Raw genomic sequence first — 13,781 nt, 5'->3', positions numbered from 1 at the left:
ACATTTCCCATTTGATGAGTAAGACAGCAGCCCACACCACACCCCCATTGTTTAATACTTACTCTCTGGATTCCTGCAGCAGCAGTGCTGCTGAAACCATAATGAAATTGGTGAGGCCACCATTACCAGAGGTGGTTGTGAGAAGAATGGTTTTGCCAAGCTGTATACGGAATATAGTGTAATATAATGTAACAAACTCTTACTGCTGGAAGGACGACCTGGGTCTGGTGTCAAGGGTTTGCCAATGTAAAAACAGGCATTTCCACAAAACCTTCTGCATCTTTGGCTTCTTGCAGGCGTTCGGTCTATTTATTTAATTTTTTAATATTAGTTTAGGGATTTGAATGTTTTAGGTCAGTGATGGCTAACCTTGACACTCCAGCTGTTGTTGAACTATACATCCCAGCATGCCCTGCATCAGTTTTAGCAAGACCAAATAGTAAAACTAATGCAGGGCATGCTGGAACGTGTAGTTCAACAGCTGGAATGTCAAGATTAGCCATCACTGCTTTAGGTCTTTATAGAAATAAATCTACTAAAATGTGTTCTTATCCTTGAAGCTTACCATTCGTACTCTCTCAATGATATTATCTAGCTTCCGCACTTCTGCCTCTGAGTGATAGAGATTTGTTGTTAGAATATCAATCTACAAAGAGAGGCAAAAAAAAACAACTTAATTGGTTCCATTTATAGCATTAACTTTCATAAAAAATCTATTCCCTCAATTTTTTAATTCTGACTTAATTGTGCCCAAAAGGAAACAACACACATATAAATGTAACCGTATGATACACTTGGAACCAGGGTTGTTATCCGTAAGAGTGCTTATGGAGGTCACTGGTTATTAAAGAATTTTCATCCCACCCACAAAACTACTGTCACCAGAGAGCCACAGTGTGTACTTTAGGTTACTATTAATGCCTTCTAGTACCCAATTTTTCTGAACCACCACCACCACAAAAATGTTGGGCATCGAAACCAAGACGTTGCTGCCAGACAGCAGCTAACTAACTATCGCACCCCAATGCTGTCTAATTCACTGTCCCCCAATCCATACCTTTCCCGCCTCAGTGGTGCAAACCTAATGAACTTGCAGTCACAATCTCATATGGTACATTTGGATAGTTTGGAACCATGCATAATAACCGTTTCTGTATAGGTTTGTTTTTATATTGAATTCTCTGTCGCACCAGTGTCGCACATCTAAAGTGTAAAAAGGAACTTACATGTCTCATTAAGCGCTGGACTGCTTCAGACTTTGCAAAATCAGTGTCAACAAGTTTTCGTTTCAGTGTCGATAACTGAGGAGAACAAACACCGTATGTAAGCAAGCAGTCACTGTCAGCATACAGTACAGTAGTCAGATTCCTCACAGAACACCCGACCTACCTCCTTGTGCAGTAGAAGTTTCTCCTGAATCCAGTTTCTTGCAGCGTCAGCCGGACTCTGCGCTAGCTCCGCTTTCAGGACCTTTACCTCATTCTCACATAATTTCAGTGACAGCTGTAAATTTTCATTCTCCTCAATAAGCACCTAATAAAATAGGTCATAACACATTATATACAGTCACACACACATACACACACACACACACACACACACACACACACACACACACACACACACACACACCAACAAAATAGATTGAGCACAAATCAATATGTAATAGTTATAAGGTACATTTTAGCTAAACATTCTGTCCATGCTAATAGAACTCTTCAAAGAATGATGCATATGTCATCTATAGTACAAGTGTATATATTGCTTTACAGAAGTTAGACAAGAAAAAAAGTGCATAATATCATGGGAAATTAAGCCCCATACGCACTAGCCGACATCGGCTGTCGACATCGTTCAGTGACATCACCGGGACCCCCTGGACAGGTCGTTTAGCTACATATTCAAATTGGCCTGCACGTTCAGCAGACATCAAATCAGTAACTATGTGCAGGAGCGTGCATCGTTATCGATATGGAGTGTACACACTAGACGCCATAGTGAGCGAGATCGCGCAGAAAGCCTCTTCAGAGCGACAGCTTGAACTATATCCTCTAGTGTGCATGGAGCTTTAATGTCACAGTGACTAGAGAAAAAGGGAGTTCTGTGTTTAAAAGAAAAAAGCTTGTGATGTAAACTGCTATAAAGAGACTGCCAGTTAGCAGGCCTTCTGAGACTAAAACTACTGGAGCAAACCGCACAGGCCTGAAACACTCCCATATACAGTATATTAGGTCTTGGTGGATAAAGAAATAGGTAGAGGCGAGGGGGTTTGATTCCCTAATGGACACAATCATAGAAAAGGGAAGCAATAGCAACAGAGCCTTTTCAGACTGCTTCACTGTGGCTTTACAAACTCAAGCCAGCCATAGGGAACCCCATTGATAACTAAAACCCTGACTTCCAGCCTCATTGCCATTTTAGATCTGCCCATGTCATAAGCAATTCCTTACACTACACTGTCACCCTGAGGGAGAGGAAAATCTGTGCTGTAACAGACTAAACACATGTTCATTTAGCTAGGATGTGTAAGCAGTGGCCAGGTTCCTAAGAAAACCAGTTGTTAGTGTAGGACTTGCAGTGAGATGGGGTCCCTTGGCGATGGGCTGCAAGCTTAAATGCATTGATCAATTCATGAACTAAAACCCCATTATTTATTTGATCATTTGTATATTAAGGTGAGTTTATTATGCTAAGTGCTGTATTTGCTATAACAGACTAGTCATAACGAGTATATGAAATGAGCAGGTTCTCAGTTACAGCTCTTTACCTCACTCGCTTTCGCCTTACTAAATTGCTGCAATATCTTCTGTTCCTGTTCATTTATGACCTCCTGAAGCTGGGTGATGCACTGTAAAGAAAGACAAGAGTATAAGTGTCTAGTACATCAATGACATTAAATATGAAGGAGGGATGGCTCTACATGGTCACCTTTTCTTTGCTATTCACTTTCTCATCCAAGATGCAATTTCTTCTTCTCAGCTTGTCAAGCTCTTCCTGCAGGTCAAGTATGTCAGATGTATGTTGCAATTTTTCATTTTGTAGTTCTTTCTTCATAGAGGAGCTTTGATAAATGGAAAAAATAATTAAATATCAAATAATGATATGTTGTATAAAAAAGCTAACAGGAATCTCAGACCTAACTATTATGCTATTAGATGCAGGTTTCTGCAAAGCACCTTACTCTTGTTTGCACTTAAGAACCGAGCTCCCAGCAGTGTGGGATACAGAAGTGGAGGACAAAGGGGTCTGTCCAATTAAGTGCAATGAACCCGTGGGTGTGAGTCATTGCGGAAGCGACCACACTTAACAGTGGATGAGATTCGCACAAAAGTGTTCGCGGCCTTATAGGGCCCTGAACATTTGTGTGCAAAATGGGGATGATTTCAGCCCCCCGAAGAGTGTGAATTCTGGTGCCACTGCTAAAACACTGTGGCAATGGCACATCACTCCTTTAGTGCAGATTTGGAACTAGAACCCGAAATCATAACGGACTCTGTAAAATTCCTACGGTCCTGTTTCCTACAAAAGATTATAGGAAAAGTAGTGTGTGTTAATAATTGTAAATTTGTAACAAGCCTGCACCACGTGAATTGTTGCACCACATTTAAAAAGTAATATAAGATCATTTGACAACTTTCCATTGTGTGGGGAAAAAAAAACCATTGTGTATAGAGTACATGTCATTTTACCTTGGGGATATATTTCAGCTATTTTTGTGGTCATTCTACTATTCCAGGTTAGTAATTGGTGAACACTCACCTTTCTTTCTTAAACTCTTCAATGACTTTATGTTTTGCATCTATAGCACCTGACGAGGTGGTGATGACTTCTTTAACAATATTGCTCAACTCATGTATAAATCTTCCAAGTTCACCTGAGGAGTATCTGGAGACGGGGACAAATTTCATGCATTAAAACCATGTTTAGGTTTCATAGACCCCAAATGATCTGTACTTTTTTTTTTTTAACATCAATAAAATTTTTATTAAGGTATAATCAGTATATGGGGTACAAAAGGAAGAAAAGGGAGGCATTGTCAGGGGGGGGGGGGGGGGGAATAGGGCACATAATAAATCGGACAATTCGCTACGCAGAGCGAACAATACAATATAAGAAAAAAAAAAAAAAAATCTAACATAATCGTATAGCAACAAAACAGCAGAGTGGCTGAACCAGCATTGCCAGACTCAATACCGTTATTACTTGCGTAGGGGAATGGTTGGAGCGTCAACAGCTCCATTGGCCTCCGCGGTCTCATTTAGACTGAACTGGCGGGGGTCTGATGCGGATGTGCAGGGGAAGAACTGGGCTCCCTCACCTCAGATACATATGTGTGCCATAATAGCCAGCGGTGGGAGGAAGGCGAGGGTGGGGGGGTGGGAGAAATCGAGCCAGTCTCCATCAAGAAATGGTGGTTCATCTTCATAATGACCTGTAATAAGGATGGGGGGGTGGCCTGTTTCCACTGCTGAGCTAGGTTGGCCCTTGCAGCGATTAGTATGTGGCCCATGACTGGTCTCTTCACGGGGGGGATCTCTTGGGGGTAGACATGGAGCAGGGCCAGGGCTGGGTCTGGGATGACTTTGATCTTGAGTACTGAGGAGATTAGATCAAATACTTCTGTCCAATATTTAAGAATTAGGGGGCAGGACCAAAAGATATGGAATATGTCCCCCACTTGACCACACAGCCTCCAACATTTGTTGGAGGATGATGGCCAGGAATGTGTGCAGACGCTCAGGAGTCATGTAGATTCTATTTATGAGCTTGATGTGCATCTCTGTGGTTCAAGCAGTTGGACATATCATAAGAGGTGAGGAAGATTTGGCGCCATTGTGCGGGGGTAAACGTTCTACTCAGGTCAGCCTCCCATTTCATATGCGCAGAGGTTTTCGAGAAAGCAGAGGGGGTTATCAGGGTCTTGTACCAGAAAGAGATGTCACGTTTAGTGTGTGCTGTGAAAGGTCTGGAGAATATAGTTTGGAGGGAGGGCTGTGGTGGGGGTAGAGTCGCTATGTTGGTTCTCCACCAGTGAGCAATTTGTGTGTAGTGTAGATATTCCGAAGCAGGGATCAGGAAACTATACTGTAGGGAAGCGAAGGATTGGAGGGAGTGTGAGTCCATGATATCGCTTAGGGTGGTAATGCCCCGGGCTTTCCAGGAGTTTAAGTTTAGGTTTGGGATGAGTTTAGCTACAGTCGTTATGGAGATATTGGGCAAGTTGTAGTCGTGGTAGTTAAAGTGGCTAGTAATTGGTCCCAGGCCTCGTAGGGCTGCTTTGGTGGATGGGAGAAGTTGAGGCTGGGACGGTCTAAGATGACGCGGTATTCTAAATAGGTCGGCCAGGGGTATGCGAGGGAGAGGGCTTGCTCGATAGCAACCCAGCTCGTGGGGGGAGTCAGATGTGGAGTAGTTTTTAATTGGGGCCAGGAGGGATGCCCAGTGATATAAGAACAAATCCGGGAGATCTAGTCCTCCGAATGCTCTGGGTAAACACATTTTGGCGCGAGCGATCTTTGGGGGCTTGGAGGCCCACACATATTTCGTCAGAATAGATGAGCCTAGCCGGAGGGGCCTCTGAGGGAAGTCGTAGGGGATAGTTCGAAACAGATACATCAATTTTGGGAGGAGGGACATCTTAAAAGCAGCCATACGGCCCATCCAGGAAATATCGAATGCAGTCCAGGAATTGGATAGGGCAGTTAGGGCAGAAAGTAGGGGGGTAAGGTTAATGTCAAAGACCTTAGATGTGGTGGAGGGGATATTAATCCCGAGATATTTTATTGATTCTTTTTGCCAGTTGTATTGGTATAGTGACTTTAGGTGGGGGATGGAAGAGGCGAGGTTGATCGGGAGTGCGTCTGTTTTGGTAGTGTTTAATTTGTAATATGAGGCCAAACTATATGCGTCTAAAATATTATGGAGGTAAGGGAGAGTTGTAATAGGGTTGGTTATGAAAAGCAGAACATCATCCGCAAAGAGACTCAGTTTATGTTGGCTCTGGCCAATCTTTAAACCGCCTATCTTGTTGTTATTGCGTATGGTAAAGGCTAGAGGTTCGATTGATAGAACAAAGATAAGCGGTGAAAGAGGGCAGCCCTGCCTAGTGCCATTAGTGATATTGAAGGTATCTGAGAGGAAGCCGTTGCTGAGCACCCGGGCCGAAGGGGAGCTGTAGAGTGTCATTATAGATGTGAGGATGCGATCTCTGAAGCCAAATCGACAGAGTACCTCCTGCATGTAGCGCCAGTTCAGTCTGTCGAACGCTTTTTCTGCGTCTAAAGATAGTAAGAGGAGGTCCTGCTCACCAGACAGGGAGTCGATAAGGTCGAACACTCGTCTGGTGTTGTCGGAGGCCTGTCTTCCCGGGACAAACCCGGTCTGGTCAGGGTGCACCAGCAACGGCAATACCTGGTTGATAGGTAGGGCCATCACTTTAGCAAACAATTTAATGTCGCAATTTAGCAATGCTATGGGGCGGTAATTTTGGCATAGGGATGGGTCTTTCCCCGGCTTGGGGATAGTCACTATGCGGGCTTCAAGTAGTTCTGGTGGGGCAGACCCCAGCGTGGATAGTTCATTAAAGAGGTCCGTCAGTAATGGGGCTACTAAGTCTTTAAATGTGATGTAGAAATCAGATATGAATCCGTCCGGACCTGGGGCTTTGTTGCGAGGTAGGGATTTGATAGCTGTTTGTATTTCCAGTTGTGACCAGGGGGCATTAAGGGCTGCTAATTGTTCTGGGGTGAGGGATGGGAATTGTACCTTGTCGAGAAATGCAGATATCGAGTCTGGAGAGGGCTGGGGGGTAGAGGGGTCGGAGGACAAATTGTATAATTTGGAATAGTATTGGGCGAATTGGTTCGCTATATCCTTAGGGTTAATGACCTTGGTTTTGGAGGGAGTTATAATGTGCTTAATTTTGTTTCTGGCTTGTTGGGCCCTCAGTTTTCGAGCTAACATTCTGCCTGATCTATTACTAAACAAATAAAATTTGTGTCGCATTCTATTCAGTGCCAGTTGGGTGCGGGCAAGAAGGAGTTTCTGGATCTGGCTGCGTATACCTGATATCTCTTTTTTGAGGGCTCTGGATGGGGTGGTTTTATTCTGTGTTTCGAGGACACCCAGTCTGGCTTCTAGTTCCATTTGGGACTTAGCAGACCTTCGTTTGAGGAAGGCGCCTGCTTGGATTGCGGCTCCCCTGGTCACTGCCTTTAGAGCGCACCAGTGGTTTGTGATGGAGGTGTCATGAGGGGAGTTGGTAGCAAGGTAAGCGTTTATGGAAGTTAGTATAGTAGATCTAGAGGTGGGGTCTTTAAGTAGATGGGGGAAAAGCCTCCAGGGTCTCGAGGGGTTTTTGGGGGAGTGAGTGTTCCAAGACCATGTGACCGGGGCATGATCTGACCATGTGATGGGCAAAATGTCCACATCTTTCGTGTGTTGTAGGGTCCATTTGTCGCATAGTATATAATCTATCCTGGAATATGAATTGTGGACTGGGGAGTAGAAAGTGTATTCGCGGCCGGAGGGGTAGTTAGTTCTCCATATATATCATAGAGGTCAAACTCCAAAAGGAGGTTGCGAAAAGCTAGGGACGGGCCTGATGACTGCGAGGAAGGGGTAGAGGGTACACGTGATTTATCTAGTTTTGGATCAAGGGCTAGGTTAAAGTCACCCAGAAGAATCACAGGGCCCTTTGCGGATTTTTGTATTAGAAGAAATAGTTTGCGCAGAAAGGGGATTTGATTATAGTTTGGTGCATATAAGCATACGATGGTGGTCAGTGTATCATCTAATAGGCCAGACAATATAATATATCTACCACTCTTGTCCTGAGTCTGTGACTGTAATACAAAAGTAGTATGTTTGCCAAATAGTATGGCAACCCCATTGCGTTTAGTGGGGCCATTAGCGTAGTAGGCTGTAGGGTAGTTTGCGTCTCTGAATACTGGGGGGTTGGAGGAGCTGAAGTGCGTCTCCTGAACAGCCACCACATCGGCCTTTTGTTTATGAAAGTAGGACAGGGCCATTAGTCTTTTGTTAGGGGAGTTCAGCCCTTTTACGTTCATAGACAGGAAATTAGGCATTGTATATGAAGGGGGGTTGCGGTAGGAACCTATGTCTCAGTAGGGGAGGGGCCTTGCCCCAGTGGTTAGCGTCCGAATTGTCCGTGAAGAGCCCGGAGGGCGGGATGTAGGCGTGTAGAGGGTAGGGGGGGGTGAGAGGGAAAAGAACAGGCAAAGGTAAAACAAAAAGGTCCAGAATATTGGACCTGCATGACTACTGCAGGGGCGGGGGGAAGGGGTCTTGCAGTAGTATGTGCAATGTCGGGTGGTGGCCTGGCTCGCACAACGGGGAGCCGCCACTCACATATGAACATATATGGAACTATAACGAGGTACATAAACATAGTAACTTAGGAAACACAGCTATGTGTGAGAACTAAACCTAGCTTATTGCTAAAGAGAACCATAATTTTTAATATAAAGTCCCAGTTGACCAGCATCCTGCATATTACAAAAAAAGAAACAGTGAAAGATGATACTTAACATGAAGCTCTCGTCCCGGTGGAGGAGAGCACAGGAGCCTGGGCAACAGGTTCGCGAACAGGGTAATACAATCTTCTAGGCCCATGAAGGATTCTCAGGTAGTGGACCAGTCCTGATGTAGGGCTTGTGGGCGTCTTGACTCCTGAGAACCGGTAACCGAGATATCCCAGTCCATCAGAAGTTTAACCCCAGCGTCCAAAGAGGAGATGACATAGGTGGAGTCCTCATAGTATACGATGAGTTTGACCGGGAATCCCCACCGGTACCGGATTTCGTGGTTTCGGAGTGCTGCGGTGATGGGGGCAAAAGCTCTTCTGTTGGCTATAGTGGCTGGGGAAAAGTCCTGAAAGATCTGCAGGCCGCCTAGAGTGTCCGAGTTCTTGGACTCACGGGCCGCCTTCAGGATGCGTTCCTTGACGGTGAAGAAGTGCACCCGAAGGAGCGTATCTCTCGGCAGGTCAGAAGAGACTGTCTTGGGTCTCGGAAGGCGATGTATACGGTCTATCAGGAGGTCTTTGGGGTCTGCTGAGGGGAGTAGTTTGCGGAACAGGACGATGGCATAGTCTTCCAGTTCAGCGTTAGCTACCGAATCGGGAATGCCTCTGATTTTTATGTTATTGCGTCTGGACCTGTCCTCCAGGTCCGCCATCTTGGATTTAAATTGGTCGATATCTCGTTGCTGGCAATCATAGGAGGTTATCAGGTCGTTGTGTGACGCTACAATCTCATCCATTCTACGCTCCAGGTGGTCGGTTCTGTCTCCTATGGCTACTAGTTCAGTCTTGACCTCGCGGATAGTCGACTTCAGGTCCTTGGTCATCTCTGCTTGGAATGCAGAAAAGACCTGGCATAGGGACCTCATAGTCACAGGAGCATCTGAGTCCATATCTACGCCAGTTAGCCCTGCTGTTGCTGTTATCTCACTCGGCGCATCCCGGGAGTGGGAGGCCTGGGTGGGGGGGCTATGCTGGACCGTAGAGAGAGGGGGAGATGTCTTGGGAGGGAGGGGGATTTTGGAGGGGACCACGTTTTTAACCCTCTTGGGGGGCATGATAAGGAGAGGAAGCACTCGTGATGGATACGTTGGTCTCTGAAAGAGTGGCACCGGTGGGGGAGGTAGGTTAACGTTAACGCTGGGTCATATTAACCTCGGGCTTGTTAGTGTGAGTGAGTGGCAGCAGGTAGTTGGGGTTCTCACATCTGAGGCTGCTGCTGTGCAGTGGTTTGGAAGTCACTCAGGACGCTCACTCTGAGGTCTGTAGGGTAGGGGAGTGTGAGCAGCTAGGGAGGGTGATTTCCAGCTTTCACAGATTCTGGGGTGAGCTGGGCTTATCCAGCTAGTTTGGGTTAATGCTGTCCAGCAGCAAGGCAGAACAAAGGCAAGGGAGTGTTGTTTTCCAGGTAGGGAGTGGTGAGGGGGGGAGCTCCCAAATTCTAATAAACACTGGCCCTGTCTCTGATGGATGAGCTGTCGTTTTGCTGCCCTGGTGTTAGTGGTGAGGGATGAGTTTCACCCTGCTCCCTGCCTTATACTTCAGGCCCAGTGCAGCTGGGGGGAGATTTGGAGGTGTGGTATTCCCCTTGTTGCCCTCAGGGTGCTTAGGAAGGGATGCTGTATCCCGTTCTGGCAGAGAGTCTGCCCTGTAATGGGGGGGAGTAGCAGGGGGTGCGCTGGTTATTAAGATCTCCTGTGGGGATGGATCTCTTACACTGCCTGGGTATGATGGGCTCAGGCCAGGCTAGTCAGCCCTGCAAGGCTGGGGATAGGGGCTGCCGCGATACCCTAGCAGCGCCCCACCTCACCTCGTGACAGGGCCTCTTCCAGCCTGCAGTGATGGCGGCCGCGTCCTCCGGGTCACGAGCACCCCTCCGTGCCGATTCTCCGGTCCCTGGGTCTAGTGGCAGGCTTGTGGGTCAATCCTCTCCCCTCCGCCACCTCACGCGCTTCCGGATTGTTCTGGGGATGTGCGTCCGCACACCTCCGTCGCCCGCCCCGAAATCGAGGTCCCGGCTTTGTGAAGAGGACCAGGCCGCAACCCGCGGGAAGGCAGGAGGCCCTCCCCGGCTCCGCAACCGGTCTCTAGGTACTCTGCAGAGGGTATGGGGGTCGAGGGTGTCGCTGAGGGAAGGGTATTAGGAGGGGGAAGCAGGTATTAGCAGGCGATGGGGTTCAGTCTGGACGGAGCTCACACCGCACACGTCCGCTCGCTATGGCTGCCAGGCCACGCCCCTGATCTGTACTTTTTTGACAACACTATTAAAATGAGAAACCTGAGCCCACTCCAAGGTGGAAAGGGAGTTTAGAAGGCAAGGGTATAGATCATAGGCACAAATTCTGCGATTGCTCAAGGGCCCGAGTCCCGCTGCCGTATTAACTTGCTAATTTGCGGATGCAGCATTCACATAGGTGGACCCGCCGCCTGGGAAACCGTATGCCGGGAATAGTGTACAATGTCACTGAGTAGTTCAGAAGCAGCTCACCCGCCCATGTCCCCCTGACAATTGGTATTATTTTGTGGCCACGCCCCTTCTCCATTTAACCACTCCCCTATATTTTTGGCTTGAGCACCCACCAGCAAAAACATATATCGGCACCTATGGTATAGATCACCACTTCTCAGCTTGGGTTTTTTTTTTTTTTTAATTGTGTGATTTTTATTACATAAAAGTTAATTGAGCACAGTTGTACATCACAAGAGTATTACAGTGATAAGTTGTAATTGTCAATAACAATAAACAGATAAGTTTGCCAATAACAGTGGAGCGTATAGATGGAATACAAATTGTACATACTATGCTATGCATATAGATATACACATTATACATTTTCCCAATTTTCAACAACTAACCCCTTGAAACGCCCCCCCCCCCCCCCCCCCTTTAAAGAAAAATTAGAGGTACCTATTGTTCATACATCACCAGGTCTAAAGCTGCCCATACACGCCCCGATGCGGGCGTGCGTTGTGGGCTTAAATAGCACGGATCACATCACATTGCATTGCCTGTGCATGCAATGCGATGTGATGAGAACGAAGTACAAAAAGTATGTGCACCTAAAAGCACAGAACGCACAGCCCGGCATCGCAGCGTGTATGGGCTGCTCAAAACATGTGCATAAAATGAAATAAGCAGGCATATTGCAACTCTATATTGTGTAGAGGCCCCCATACACTAGCCGATTTTGGTCAGATTTCGGCCAGATCAGTCGGATCTGGCCGAAATCGGACCAAAATCAGCTAGTTTTGATGTCCCCTCAGATCCGATGCGCGGTCCCGTGCGCATTGGATCTGCGTTGGGTGGTCGGACCTGCTGCACATCCGACCACCCGACTTGGGACCTAGTGGGGCGGCGCGGCGGTGGAGGGAGCAGGGGGGGCTGGGGACACTGCGGGGGACACAGGCGGCATAGAGCCGGGCAGGGGGAGCCGGGAGCTGTCAGCACTGAATAAAAAAAAAAGCCCATACAATGAATGGGCGGCCTGTGATTGGCTGAGCGCTCTCTCAGCCAGTCAGCAATTGGCTGAGAGAGCGCTCAGCCAATCACAGGCTGCCCATTCATTGTATAGACTTTTTTTTCTAGCACTGACAGCTCCCGGCTCCCTCTGCCCGGCTCTATGCCGCCTGTGTCCCCCGCAGCGTCCCCAGCCCCCCCTGCTCCCACCAGCAGCCCTGCTCTGTAGCGACTGTAAATCGAGACGATTTATCACATGTAAAAAATGGCACATCAAGTGCCAATCTAATCAAGCTCCCCCGGGGAGCAGCCGGGGAAGCTCAGGGGCGACTTGTCCTAAGGACAAGTCGCCCTAGTGTATGGGGGCCTTAGTACATTGGGAAGTAGAGCTAATTTAAGTGTTAATGGTTAGTTAGGTTTTGGTGTATGTCAACGGCTGAGGCAAATCTAGAGGAGGTCCATCTACTCCATATGTTCAGGAAAGGAGTGAGCGAACCTCTGGACCTATAGGTAAATCTCGCATGTCCTGAAACCTCATTTACGAGGGCTCTCCAATTATAAATGTTTGGGTATGAAACATCAAACCACTTCCTAGCAATAAGGACTTTGGCTAAAGAAGTCAGACATAAGACATATTTATATATTGAGGGTGACAGAGATTCTTCAAGATCAAGGGCAAACATGTAACTTCTCAGCGGGTTTTACCTCAATTTAAAGTGACACTAATATCAATAATAAAATAATAATAAAAAGCCCAATATGTTTGGCACATATTAGTGTGCTTTAGAGAGCAGGTCAACCCCAAAAAAAGAACAAATGACATATTTCAAAACCCTTCGCTTTGTAAGTATACACTAATGTATTGCTTGGTGAATCCAATGAAAGCAGAGGATACATGATCTAAGTGAATAGATTGTGACAGATCTCTGCATTGCCTCAACCAAGCTTCTAACAGGGTGTATGGACATTATTGGACCTGTATTTGCAAACATAGTTCATTGTTCTTTGCAGACAGGCATTTTTCCTGAACAACTAAAGGAAGCAATTGTAAAAACAGTTTTCAAAAACCCTAATTTAGACCCAGATTACATGAACAATTACAGACCAGTTCAACCCTTCCTTTTCTAGGGAAGGTTATTGAGAAGTTGCAACTCTACTAGAAACCCACCTGTCATCCCATGATATTTATGAACGTTTAGGAAGCACTGGACTAGGTCACTGAAGTTAGAACAAGATGAACCTAAATGGTACGTAACATTGTTTTAGTCTTTCAGGACATACCTGCAGATTGTGGGACCACGGGAAGTACTACAGTAAAGGCACTTGTTTTACTCCGAATGCTCACCCCTGTTTGGTCTTCAGAAGCTAAGTGTTCCAAACATAAAAAAATAAAAAGTTATATAAAATTGCCACCTCATCATACAAATGTTACGTAGTAGCAACAAATGATCCAAATAGCTGAAAAGTGCATGCAGTTTCCATTATTGCTTATATACAACACACACATCCTTCTATATATAGCCTGGGCTTACTGGAAATACCACTTCAGCCATTGGAGTATCATACAAGTTACAGTACAACCACCCATAGCTTGTCAGTGACATGACAAACAAAGGGCCTGGTTCAGACCAGTTTGCTAGGCTGTGTGCAATCGCAGCCTAGCTAATAGTTCAACGCTGCCCAGCTGAGCCCCCAATCCCTTCGCTAGCCTGCAAGGTGATCGGTGCGCCAACACATCCCCTTGCATGCCGCCATCTTGGCAGAAAAATCATTTGATGGTTG

General features: G+C 46.5%; 1 protein-coding gene across 1 annotated transcript in view; it reads right to left on the bottom strand.

Moving 5' to 3' along the window:
- Positions 1 to 13,781, bottom strand: part of SPAG5 (sperm associated antigen 5) — a 61,979-nt gene that overhangs the window by 348 nt on the left and 47,850 nt on the right. Inside the window, exons 19-27 of the mRNA XM_083170687.1 lie at positions 13,281 to 13,364; positions 8,657 to 9,374; positions 5,087 to 7,477; positions 3,760 to 3,885; positions 2,929 to 3,061; positions 2,768 to 2,848; positions 1,390 to 1,533; positions 1,227 to 1,301; positions 566 to 646 (exon numbers count right to left, since the gene is read on the bottom strand). Coding sequence (XP_083026813.1) covers positions 566 to 646; positions 1,227 to 1,301; positions 1,390 to 1,533; positions 2,768 to 2,848; positions 2,929 to 3,061; positions 3,760 to 3,885; positions 5,087 to 7,477; positions 8,657 to 9,374; positions 13,281 to 13,364 — 3,833 coding nt within the window. The remainder of the gene's footprint in view (positions 1 to 565; positions 647 to 1,226; positions 1,302 to 1,389; positions 1,534 to 2,767; positions 2,849 to 2,928; positions 3,062 to 3,759; positions 3,886 to 5,086; positions 7,478 to 8,656; positions 9,375 to 13,280; positions 13,365 to 13,781) is intronic.

The sequence above is a fragment of the Crinia signifera genome, chromosome 2 (genome assembly GCF_055691185.1).
Source record: "Crinia signifera chromosome 2, ASM5569118v1, whole genome shotgun sequence".
In the NCBI taxonomy this organism is placed as follows: Eukaryota; Metazoa; Chordata; class Amphibia; order Anura; family Myobatrachidae; genus Crinia; species Crinia signifera.
Note: the sequence above shows the minus strand (reverse complement) of the source record. Positions and strands in the feature narration are given on the sequence as shown.